Raw genomic sequence first — 12,440 nt, 5'->3', positions numbered from 1 at the left:
CCCCCCCCAGTTGAGATTTACAACAGCCATGGGGTGGCTAAGGGTGTTGTTGTGAGCATCGGTTACATGGTACTGGTGACCAAGTAGGTGTTGTTCAGGGTGGACCAGTTTCTCTATGACCATAGTCACACTGGCACCAGTGTCCCTGTAGGCCTGAACCTCAACACCATTTATTAGGGGTAGTTGCTTGTACTTATCCATATTAAGGGGACAAGCAACTAAGGTGGCTAAATCAATAGCCCCCCTCAGAGACTAACACAGCCTCAGTGGTCTCCCTAATCAGACCAACCCCAACTAAGTTACCAAAGATGAGCCCAGCTACTCCCTTAGATTGGCTATTAGTAGGTTTGCTCCCACAACCACTGCTATTAGTAGGGACACTAGGTGTAGCAGTAGGGGTTGTAGTGGTAGGAGGCTTGGTGCTTTTCTTTGGACAACTGGGGTCTGTTGTCCAATGGCCTTTTATTTTACATAAATAGCACCATGGTTTCTTTTCTTTGTTTTGATTGGAAGAGGATTTGGACCCACCACCCCCACTAGAGTGTTTTTGTGGGCCTGATGAAGACTCATTTTTAGATTTGTCCCCACCCTTGTCAGAAGACTTACCATCCTTCTTATTGCCATCTTTGTCACCCCCTGTATGAACTTTTCTGTTCACCCTTGTTCTGACCCATTTGTCTGCCTTCTTTCCCAATTCTTGGGGAGAGGTCAGATCAGAGTCCACCAAGTACTGGTGCAACAAATCAGACACACAATTATCAAGAATATGCTCTCTCAGGATCAAGTTATACAGGCTTTCATAATCAGTAACATTACTGCCATGTAACCACCCCTCCAAGGCCTTCACTGAATGGTCAACAAAATCAACCCAGTCTTGTGAAGACTCCTTTTTGGTCTCTCTGAACTTCATCCTGTACTGTTCAGTGGTTAAGCCATAACCATCCAGGAGTGCATTCTTAAGAACTGTAAAATTATTGGCATCACTTTCTTTCACAGTAAGGAGCCTATCCCTACCTTTTCCACTAAATGATAGCCATAGGATAGCAGCCCACTGCCTTTGAGGGACATCCTGTACAACACAGGCCCTCTCAAGTGCAGCAAACCACTTGTTAATGTCATCCCCCTCCTTATAAGGGGGAACTATCTTGTGCAGATTCCTGGAATCATGCTCTTTTGCAGGATGACTATGGGGAATACTGCTGCTGCCACCATGGGTTTCTAAACCCAATTTCTGTCTTTCTTTCTCTAGTTCTAAGGACTGTCTATCCAAATCCAGCTGTTGCTTCTTAACCTTCAGTCTGGTTTGTTCCACTCTCAACTTATTGAGCTCCCTTTCTAACAATCTGTCATCAGGGTGGGTGGGAGGGATATGCCTTGAAACAGAGGTGTGATGAGAATTAACAGAAGGAGACCTATCCCTTACAGAAGGCATCCTAACAGCTTGGTTAACAGAAACATCACTTCTACTGTGGTGAGAAGGAATACTCTTGCTATGATGTGAGACAACACTATCTGTATGGTGTGAGTCTACATCAGTACCAACTATGCTAGGCTGTCTAGTAATGGGCAGGCTAGGAAGTTTCTTTCCTGAATCTTTTTCTAGGGGAGTCCCTGGATCAGATTGGGAACCATTAGCTACTTTTTCAACAGAGTGGGCCCCTTTGGCCTTATCCTGTTCTTTAAGCATGTTAACCAATAATTCCAAAGAAGGATTCTTCCCTACACTCAAACCTCTCTCTATGCAGAGACTCCTTGCTCCTTTCCAGCTAAGGTGATCATATGCAAGTTTGGACAGATCAACAGTTTGGCCTGTGCCAGACATTTTAGACAGTGTTTAAGTGACAGAAAAAGAGAGAAAAAGTTTTTCAAAACTTTTAGAAAGACAGAAAAAAACTTTTACAACTTTTTAAGAACTTTTAGAAAGTTTGGAAGTACTTTTCAGCACTTAGAAAAGAGTGAAAAGAGGAAATGCAAAACTTTTTAGTTATGTGTACACACACTGAACTTGTTTTGTATATTTTTCTCTTATGAAAAGTACAATGACAAGAGTGGTAAGTAGTCTCAAAGCACTTATCCCACCGCTGCACAACCAATGTAGGAGGCTGGACTGGCTTGTAGTGAGTACCAAGGGGTACTTACACCTTGCACCAGGCCCAGGTATCCCTTATTAGTGTATAGGGTGTCTAGCAGCTTAGGCTGATAGATAATGGTAGCTTAGCAGAGCAGCTTAGGCTGAACTAGGAGACGAGTGAAGCTCCTACAGTACCACTAGTGTCACTTGCACAATATCATAAGAAAACACAATACACAGATATACTAAAAATAAAGGTACTTTATTTTTATGACAATATGCCAAGTTATCTCAGAGTGTACCCTCAGTATGAGGATAGCAAATATACACCAGATATATGTACACAATACCAAAAATATGCAGTATAGTTTTAGAAAACAGTGCAAACAATGTATAGTTACAATAGGATGCAATGGGGACACATAGGGATAGGGGCAACACAAACCATATACTCCAAAAGTGGAATGCGAACCACGAATGGACCCCAAACCTATGTGACCTTGTAGAGGGTCGCTGGGACTATTAGAAAATAGTAAGGGTTAGAAAAATAGCCCACCCCAAGACCCTGAAAAGTGAGTGCAAAGTGCACTAAAGTTCCCCAAAGGACATAGAATTTGTGATAGGGGAATTCTGCAGGAAAGTCACAAACCAGCAATGCAACAACAATGGATTTCCAGTCGAGGGTACCTGTGGAACAAGGGGACCAAGTCCAAAAGTCAAAAACAAGTCGGAGATGGGCAGATGCCCAGAAAATGCCAGCTGTGGGTGCAAAGAAGCTGCTACTGGACAGTAGAAGCTGAGGATTCTGCAGGAACGACAAGGGCTAGAGACTTCTCCTTTGGAGGATGGATCCCCCACGCCGTGGAGAGTCGTGCATAAGTGTTTTCCTGCCGAAAGACCGCCAAGAAGCCTTGCTAGCTGCAAATCGTGCGGTTAGTGTTTTTGGATGCTGCTGTGGCCCAGGAGGGACCAGGATGTCGCAAATTGCGTCTGGGGACAGAGAGGGCGTCGAGCAAGATAAGGAGCCCTCTCAGAAGCAGGCAGCACCCGCAGAAGTGCCGGAACAGGCACTACGAAGAGGAGTGAAACGGTGCTCACCCGAAGTTACACAAAGGAGTCCCACGTCGCCGGAGGGCCACTTAGAAAGTCGTGCAATGCAGGTTAGAGTGCCGTGGACCCAGGCTTGGCTGTGCACAAAGGATTTCCGCCGGAAGTGCACAGGGGCCGGAGTAGCTACAAAAGTCGCGGTTCCCAGCAATGCAGTCTGGCGTGGGGAGGCAAGGACTTACCTCCACCAAACTTGGACTGAAGAGTCACTGGACTGTGGGAGTCACTTGGACACAGTTGCTGGATTGAAGGGACCTCGCTCGTCGTGCTGAGTGGAGACCCAGGGGACCGGTGATGCAGTTCTTTGGTGCCTGCGGTAGCAGGGGGAAGATTCCGTCGACCCATGGGAGATTTCTTCGGAGCTTCTAGTGCAGAGAGGAGGCAGACTACCCCAACAGCATGCACCACCAGGACAACAGTCGAGAAGGCGGCAGGATCAGCGTTACAGAGTTGCAGTAGTCGTCTTAGCTACTTTGTTGCAGTTTTGCAGGATTCCAGCGCGGTCAGCAGTCGATTCCTTGGCAGAAGGTGAAGAGAGAGATGCAGAGGAACTCTGATGAGCTCTTGCATTCGTTATCTAAGGAATTCCCCAAAGCAGAGACCCTAAATAGCCAGAAAAGAGGGTTTGGCTACTTAGGAGAGAGGATAGGCTAGCAACACCTAAAGGAGCCTATCAGAAGGAGTCTCTGACGTCACCTGCTGGCCCTGGCCACTCAGAGCAGTCCAGTGTGCCAGCAGCACCTCTGTTTCCAAGATGGCAGAGGTCTGGAGCACACTGGAGGAGCTCTGGGCACCTCCCAGGGGAGGTGCAGGTCAGGGGAGTGGTCACTCCCCTTTCCTTTGTCCAGTTTCGCGCAAGAGCAGGGCTGAGGGGTCCCTGAACCAGTGTAGACTGGCTTATGCAGAAATGGGCACCATCTGTGCTCATGAAAGCATTTCCAGAGGCTGGGGGAAGCTACTCCTCCCCTGCCTTCACACCATTTTCCAAAGGGAGAGGGTGTAACACCCTCTCTCTGAGGAAGTCCTTTGTTCTGCCATCCTGGGCCAGGCCTGGCTGGACCCCAGGAGGGCAGAAACCTGTCTGAGGGGTTGGCAGCAGCTGCAGTGAAACCCCTGAAAAGGCAGTTTGGCAGTACCAGGGTCTGTGCTACAGACCACTGGGATCATGGGATTGTGCCAACTATGCCAGGATGGCATAGAGGGGGCAATTCCATGATCATAGACATTTGTACATGGCCACATTCGGAGTTACCATTGTGAAGCTACACATAGGTAGTGACCTATGTGTAGTGCACGCGTGTAATGGTGTCCCCGCACTCACAAAGTCCGGGGAATTTGCCCTGAACAATGTGGGGGCACCTTGGCTAGTGCCAGGGTGCCCACACACTAAGTAACTTTGCACCTAACCTTTACCAGGTAAAGGTTAGACATATAGGTGACTTATAAGTTACTTAAGTGCAGTGAAAATGGCTGTGAAATAATGTGTGCATTATTTCACTCAGGCTGCAGTGGCAGGCCTGTGTAGTATTTGTCAGAGCTCCCTATGGGTGGCAAAAGAAATGCTGCAGCCCATAGGGATCTCCTGGAACCCCAATACCCTGGGTACCTTAGTACCATATACTAGGGAATTATAAGGGTGTTCCAGTATGCCAATGTGAATTGGTGAAATTGGTCACTAGCCTGTTAGTGACAATTTGGAAAGAAATGAGAGAGCATAACCACTGAGGTTCTGGATAGCAGAGCCTCAGTGAGACAGTTAGTCATAACACAGGTAACACAGTCAGGCACACTTATGAGCACTGGGGCCCTGGCTGGCAGGGTCCCAGTGACACATACAACTAAAACAACATATATACAGTGAAAAATGGGGGTAACATGCCAGGGAAGATGGTACTTTCCTACACTTATGATCTCTCTGCTTTTAAATTTGTCACTGTAGGCCAGGGAATTAATTTACCAGTTTCAATTGGCACACTGAACTCCCCCTTATAAGTCCCTAGTATATGGTACCTAGGTACACAGGGCATTGGGGTTCCAGGAGAACCTTATGGGTTGCAGCATTTCTTTTGCCACCCATAAGGAGTTCAGACAAACCCCTTCACAGGACTGCCACTACGGCCTGCGTGAAATAGTGCACACACTATTTCACAGCCATTTTTACTGCACCTAAGTAACTTATAAGTCACCTATATGTCTAACCTTCATTTACTGAAGGTTAGGTGCAAAGTTACTAATTGGAGGGCACCCTTGCACTAGCAAAGGTGCCCCTGGGGTCCTGGCTAGCAGGATCCTAGTGACACAGGCAAAAACAAACATACATACAAGTAAATATTGGGGGTAACATGACAGGCAAGATGGTACTTTCCTACAGTGACCTCAAGAGCACTCCAAGACAAAAGGAGTGGACCCCATCTAATTGTAGAAAAAAAGGTGAAGTCACCTACCTGGTGGACCTGGGTACTGCACTGCCAGAAGCCCCCTTATGGTGCTTCATCTAAATCGCCTAAAAACTTACTATGACAGGGCTGACTTAACCCTGCTCATGGCTACAGATGAGGGACAGAAAGAAGAGAGTGACCCTCTCCCTGATCTCTTCTCCAACACTGAAGCGGATGGCTTAGTGGAAGGAGTGGTTTTAGCAGACTGCCTTACTGCTGAGCAGAAGAAAGATTGTAAAAATCTCCTTGGTCAGTTTTCTGAACTCTTCTCCCTCATACCTGGTACAACTACTTGGTGTTTACCTGTCAAGAGTCAAATTTACAGGCAACCTGACCATGTCAGAGATTGCATAAAAGCTGAAGTTCAGAAATTGTTAGACTTGGAGTTATTGAGCCTTCTGGTAGACCCTGGGCCAGCCCAGTGGTGCTTGTCCCCAAACCGCATAGCAAAGAAGGAAAGAGAGAAATGCGGTTTTGTGTGGACTATAGGGGTCTCAATACAGTAACCAAAGCAGATGCTCACCCTATACCCAGGGCAGATGAGCTAATAGATACACTGGCATCTGCCAAACATCTAAGCACTTTTGACTTGACTGCAGGGTATTGGCAGATCAAAATGTCAGAAGATGCTAAAACAAAAACTGCATTTTCTACCATAGGAGGGCATTGTCAATTCACAGGTATGCCCTTTGGTCTGAAAAATGCACCTGACACTTTTCAGAGGCTGGTGAATACAGTCCATCAAGGTTTGGAAGCTTTTAGTGCAGCATTTCTGGATGATATTGCTGTCTTTAGCTCCACCTGGGATGATCACCTGGTCCACCTCTGGAAAGTTTTGGAGGCAGCTATAGCAGAGCTGCTTAGCCTGAACTATGAGACATGCATAGCTCCTGCAATACCATTTATAGTTACACAGTACTTATACACAAGTAAAGACAATACTCAGTGTTACCAAAAATAAAGGTAATTTATGTGGGTGACACAGTAACAAAAATATCCTACAGGCAATACTGCTTCTGGAGGTAAGTATTATACACAATATATACACTAGACACCAAAATAAGGTAAGTAATTAGACATAGGATAGTAAAAACAATAGGAAAAGCTATAGAATGCAAAGGGAGACAAAAGGTCTAGGGCCATCACAAACCATATACTAAGAAAGTGGAATGCAAATCACGAATTCCCCCCTAGAAAAGTGTAGTGTGGGCAGAATCGCTGGGAGAGTAAGAATACAGTAACGGTAAGTAAATTAGGAAAAAGGAAGGAGAGAAGTTGGAACAAGTTACAGGAAGGACAGGAGCCCCTGCCAACCCAGAAGAGGGCGCAAAAGAAGAGTCTCCGGTTGGATGAAGACTGCAGAAATGCACCCAAGGAAGATGTCAGCGGGTTTCTGCGTGATGCACTGGATGTCCCACGAAAATAAGTTGGATGCAGGAAACGTTTGGCACTGGAATTCTCCAACAAGCCTTAGTTCCGGCAAAGTCGCGTTTTGCGGCACGTTGGTGCTATCTGAACCCAGCAGGGACCTGGGGGCCTCAACTCTGTGTGAGGAGGAAGAGGGGGCTCTCAGCACTCTAGAGAGACCTCAGAATACCAGATAGCACCCACAGAAGTCCCAGGACACGGGGACAAAGGAGGTGCAAAATGTGGTTGGTGCAGCACTACAAAGGAAGGTCCCACACCGCCGGATAACAACCCAGTGAGATGAGAGTCGCCGAATGGAGTGCTGGGGACCTGGGCCAGGCTGTGCACAAAGGAATTTTGCAAATAGTGCACAGAGGCCTCAGGAGGTGAAGAAGATGTGGTGCACAGGGGTACTGTCGTTCTCAGGGAAGGCAAGGTCTTACCTCCTCCAAATTGCGACAGGAGGACCTCAGGACAGTCTGTGTCGATGTGGTCCACCCTCTGTGTTCCATGGAGCACACTCGCCGCCAGGAGAGGAGTCCAAGAGAACTGGTCGTCGACTTAGAAGGTGCCTGACTGAGCAGGGAAAGGACTCTGTCACTCCATGGGAGATTTATTTTGTCCTTCTGGTGCAGGGTGAAGACAGGGAGTCCTTAGAGCGTGCACATTGTGGAAACTGTTGCAGTTGCTGGCTGGAGGTGAAGTTGCAGAGTAGACATAGCCCTTCTGGATACTTTATTGCAGTTACAGCGGTTCCTGCAGCAGTCTGCGGTTGATCAGAGGGTCAGAGGATGAAGCAGTGGTTGCAGAGAATTCCTGATGGAAACTTGCAAGTAGAATCTCAAGAGAAATCCACCCGAGAGACCCTAAATAGCCCTGATAGGAGGTTTGGCTACCTTATCAGGTAAGATATTCTTGGCCTTGTGTCACTAAAATAAACTAACATTATTTTTGGTAACACTGAGTATTGTCTTTACTTGTGTATAAGTACTGTGTAACTATAGTGGTATTCAGGAGCTTTGCATGTCTCCTAGTTCAGCCTAAGCTGCTAGAACACTACCACATTTCACTAATAAGGGATAACTGGACCTGGTATAAGGTGTAAGTACCCAAGGTACCCACTACAAACCAAGCCATCGTCCTACAACTTGTAGCTCAATGAAGTACTTTACAGCTGACTATAAGAGACACATACTTTTCTGTGTTAAAAGTCCCAGTGTACCACTGTGAATATGCTTGAAAGGAGCTAAATATAAGTTGGTGTTCCATTGCGCACAATGAAAAGGAAGCAGAAAGCAAGTTCAATCCTGTTTAAGAAATGCATCACAACAGGTGATTAGAATAAAGAGGGCTCATAAAGCAAACAAATGAAGGCCTAAAGAGCAGAGAGGTACCTTTTAATAGAACTCATATCAAAGCCTTCCAGGGACAAATATATAAACAAAAGACATCAGACATCTTAGCCTGTAAATTATCAATCTGCTTTTACTCGCACCAGATAACAAATCCAAACTAATGGGCTGAATTGATGGACTTTGTGGATGGGTGCCATTTGCTCAAATTGTAGACCGAAGCTCCTGAGCAGGTTCTGCTTAATGCCCACACATGGAGGGGAATTTTGTAGTGGCTCAGAGTCGGAACACTTCCCTGCTGCTGGAACATCAGACCCTACCAAAACGGGAGTTGAGGAGAAGGGCATGTGTTCACATTCAGGAGTTTGGAGTACCAAACCCTCTGTGGGGGTTGGTACTCCAATTAAGCTATGCCTGGTTTGCCTCACTTATTCCAGAATCTGTGGGTTCCGGGGCAGAGACTTAAGTGCATAAACATAGCCCGCCCACCTAGGGATCCTTAAATAGGGACCTCTAGGGCTCCAATGACCTGACACTGAGTATTTTCAGAGACATCAAATAGGTCTATCAATGGTATGCCCAAATGATCAAAGATACCAGTTGCCACGAATGGATGTAGACTCCATTTGTGATCAGCAAGATGATGCCTAATGGAATTATCTGCCCTGATGTCGAGAGAAGCTGATAGGTCACTGACCTCAGAACCTCCAGACAGATGGCAGAGAATCTCCTCACCATTCAGCCCCACTTTTTGCTGTACCACATTGGGACTGCGCTGTCTGTCACAACTTCGATCGACTTGCCATTGATGGAGAGCAGAAATTCCCTGAGGGCTAGACATATTTCATGCAGCTGCATGACTGATGTCATGGCTCTTCTTCAACAAGCATCAAAGTTGCTTAAGTTTGATTGTCCAGGTGACCTCCCCAATCAGGAGATGTTGCAGCCGTAACTATTAAATTCTGGATGGGACAAGCTAGTCTGTCTCATGTCAACTTGGCATCTGTTATCTACCTCTGAATGTAATAAGCAACTTCATCTGATATGTCCCTGAAAGGAATCCTCAGGGCTGGGCCCATTAAAGGCAAAGGTTTCTCATAAGGGCCTGTACATATCATTGGGCATGAAAAGGATTTACCAAGATATGAGCCAAAGAAGCTTCAGGGACATCATAGCCTGAACAAACAGTTTTGCCTAAAAAATCGGGCTCATAACCTGAATGTTGTGGACTTGTTGCAGGGCCAGAAGGGTCTTCATAACTGCTCTGTCCAGGATGGCTTCCTCAAGGGAATCTTCTGCACAGGACAAAGATGGGATTTAGTTATGTTTTTGTCCACAGTCGCCTACAGGTGGGCAGCAACAAGCTGAGGCAAAGGCCCACCCTTTACAGCAGGTCATCAAGGTAAGGGAATACATGTATCCAAGCCCTGTCAAGGTTGCCTTCGACCACCGACATGACTTTTGTCAACACCTAAGGTGCTGAGATAAGGCTGAAGGACAAGACAGTGAATTGAAAATGTTCTGCTCCTACCACAAAGCAGAAATACCACTTATGGAGCTGTAGGATCACCAAATGGAAGTACATGACCTAGATGTTTATATCTTGCAAGCCCAAGGACACCATCCATTCTTCGGAGTCCAAGGCCAACAGGTCCTGAGCATTTTTCCTTCATGAGAAATGCATTCAACAGCTTGAGGCCCAATGTCAGTCTTAACCCCCCCATCCTTCATGGGGACCATGAAGTACTAAAATAGAATCCCATACACTTATTCACCTCAAGTGCCACCTTCATCAAGACTTTGGCTATCAACAAAAGCCGTTCACAGGAGAGAATACTGTCATGATCCCCAAGGTTGGGTTAACAACTGGAAGCAGGTGTGGAGGACTAGTCAAGAAAGGAAGGGTATAACCAAGCCAGAGAATCTGAAGGACACCTGTAGCTGAAGACTCATACTGAACACAAATGGTTATTGGAAGGGAGCTAAAGCTGAATGGATGATGCAGCATCAAGCGAGGAGGTGGACTGCTGCAGAAAAAACAGCGGCAAGCATCCATGCTTGACTCTTGATAAACACTGTTTCCCACAGTCCAGGAAAAACAAATTGCAGGCAGGCCACAAAACATACTTCTAAGCATCATGGCTATCCTGTTCTGTCTAGGTGAAGGAGTTACAGGATTGTTCATACAGAGCAGGCAAAATCTCACTGGCCAAGTCCAGGTGGGCATAAGACACATCATTCAACGAGCAAAGAACACAGCAAGTAATTTACTTGGATTCTCTCTGCGGAAGTGCAATAAAAAAAGAATAAAGATTGACTTTGTTTGCAGAGGGTTGAATAATAACGCAAAAGGGGCAGTTTCTTAAGTTAAAGGACAAAACCGCAAATTCAGTTCAGCCTCCGGGGAGGGGTTCAAGCCACTGGCATCTTGAAAATCGAGATATAAGGCAGCATCAGTATAACGAGGGGGGGAACTAGCTGTCCTTGCCCTAATCATTGTCTTCATTATGGGGGCATGCTCAAGGCCTCAAAAAGCACCGATCCTATTGAAATACTTCACATATGACACACCAAATACCAATGTTACGTGGATCCATGACCAATGTTTACATACTACTAGTGGGGCATCGTTTAAACCTTGTCAACCTGTGAAGGACAGTACTGCATACTGTGAAAAATTAGGAAAAAAAAAAAGAAGTAGAAAAGGAGCTCCAGGCCCGTGTCAAAGATCACACAAAAAAAAAAAAACTCATGCCAGCATGCAGGGGTAGAATCTACATTCAGCTCAGTGTCATCATGTTCAGAACTGCACCAAAGTCACAACAGGCACAGATGACAACACCTGCTGGTCTGCAGGAACAATTAGAAAAGTTTCCAGATCCAATCTGGCAGCTGTGAAAATTCACAAGGTGGGAAAACTGCAGTCAGAAGAAACAAATAATATTGGTTTTGATACTTTACATACACTACTAAATCAAACTGGGATTGAATCAGTACACTTCAGATACAGTCTCTGTGAGGTAAAGACCAGAAAAGGAAACAGACATGATCAACAAGTAATAACAAGATTTTGAAACTGTTATCAAGTTCAAGACAGAGCTCCACATTTACAACAATCCCTATTTTTCTAAATACAAATACAGGTCTCAAGACCAGAATTAAAAGATTGAAGAAAGAACCTGCTTTTCCTTTGAAGTAAACTGTTTTGAATGAAAAGGAAATCATTTTGATGGGGATTATATCTGAAACACTTTCTCTATCTTACAACTGATGACTTCTAAAGCAAAATGCAGATCAGTTAGAACTTTATCAGAATGCTTACAGAAGTTAAGCAAGGTTTGGTTGTCATTAGCATACCTACGTAAATTAAGGTGTAGTTCTGCAGCAGAGGATCCCAAGGTCTTTAGTAAAGATTATTAAAAAGCAAAGAAAAAAGTATCTCTGGGTACTCTCCTTTTGAGGGGTAAGGTCCACTCCAACTGAAGTAAGGACCACACAAAAACATTTTAGTTCACAGATTAAAAATTATTCCAATACACTCCCACTAAGCCAGAAATGCATTTAATATGAGATAATGTTTGATAACATATATTTTCCAAAATATGCAAATTTGCCTTAATTTCTCAGAGTGGTGACTCATTTGTTTTACCACCCAATTTTATTCTTTCATTTCTTCATCCCATATATCGATCATAATTAAGGTTTGTGATAGAGTTTTTTGTGTGTGAAAAGGATACAGCACCCATGCTCTCCCATTTCAATATGCAATTGAAAAATTTGCGAATAGACTATTGTTCCCTTATAAAATATGCCAAGGAGAAATTCAACAGCACAAATTTCTGTACTAACCTGCGGGTCTCCGTTCGATTCACCTGTGGCTGGCAAGGAGGTGGCTGAGGAGAAATATAGAGAAGTGCTTCTTCCTTTAATACCATTAAAGCTTTGCCATTAGAGATAGAGCGTTCATATTCATACCTGGTTTAAGGGATACAGATATACCTTCATGTAAATAGAAAAACATCTTAAGACTCCCTTAGTCAGTGCTTTGACAATGGAAAAATCAAC

At 45.1% G+C, this 12,440-nt stretch overlaps 1 protein-coding gene across 6 annotated transcripts in view; it reads right to left on the bottom strand.

Annotated features, from left to right (window-relative positions):
* The window catches only part of ATF6 (activating transcription factor 6), a 1,225,231-nt gene that overhangs the window by 399,253 nt on the left and 813,538 nt on the right, over positions 1 to 12,440 (bottom strand). For 5 of the 6 annotated variants that reach the window (XM_069231066.1, XM_069231064.1, XM_069231068.1 and 2 more), the window contains one exon: positions 12,225 to 12,350. The exons of the other annotated variant lie outside the window; for it this stretch is intronic. In XM_069231066.1, coding sequence (XP_069087167.1) covers positions 12,225 to 12,350 — 126 coding nt within the window. The remainder of the gene's footprint in view (positions 1 to 12,224; positions 12,351 to 12,440) is intronic. 6 annotated transcript variants of the gene reach the window in all.

This window comes from Pleurodeles waltl, chromosome 4_2, assembly GCF_031143425.1.
Source record: "Pleurodeles waltl isolate 20211129_DDA chromosome 4_2, aPleWal1.hap1.20221129, whole genome shotgun sequence".
Lineage (NCBI taxonomy): Eukaryota > Metazoa > Chordata > Amphibia > Caudata > Salamandridae > Pleurodeles > Pleurodeles waltl.
This window is presented reverse-complemented; position numbering and strand designations above follow the sequence as displayed.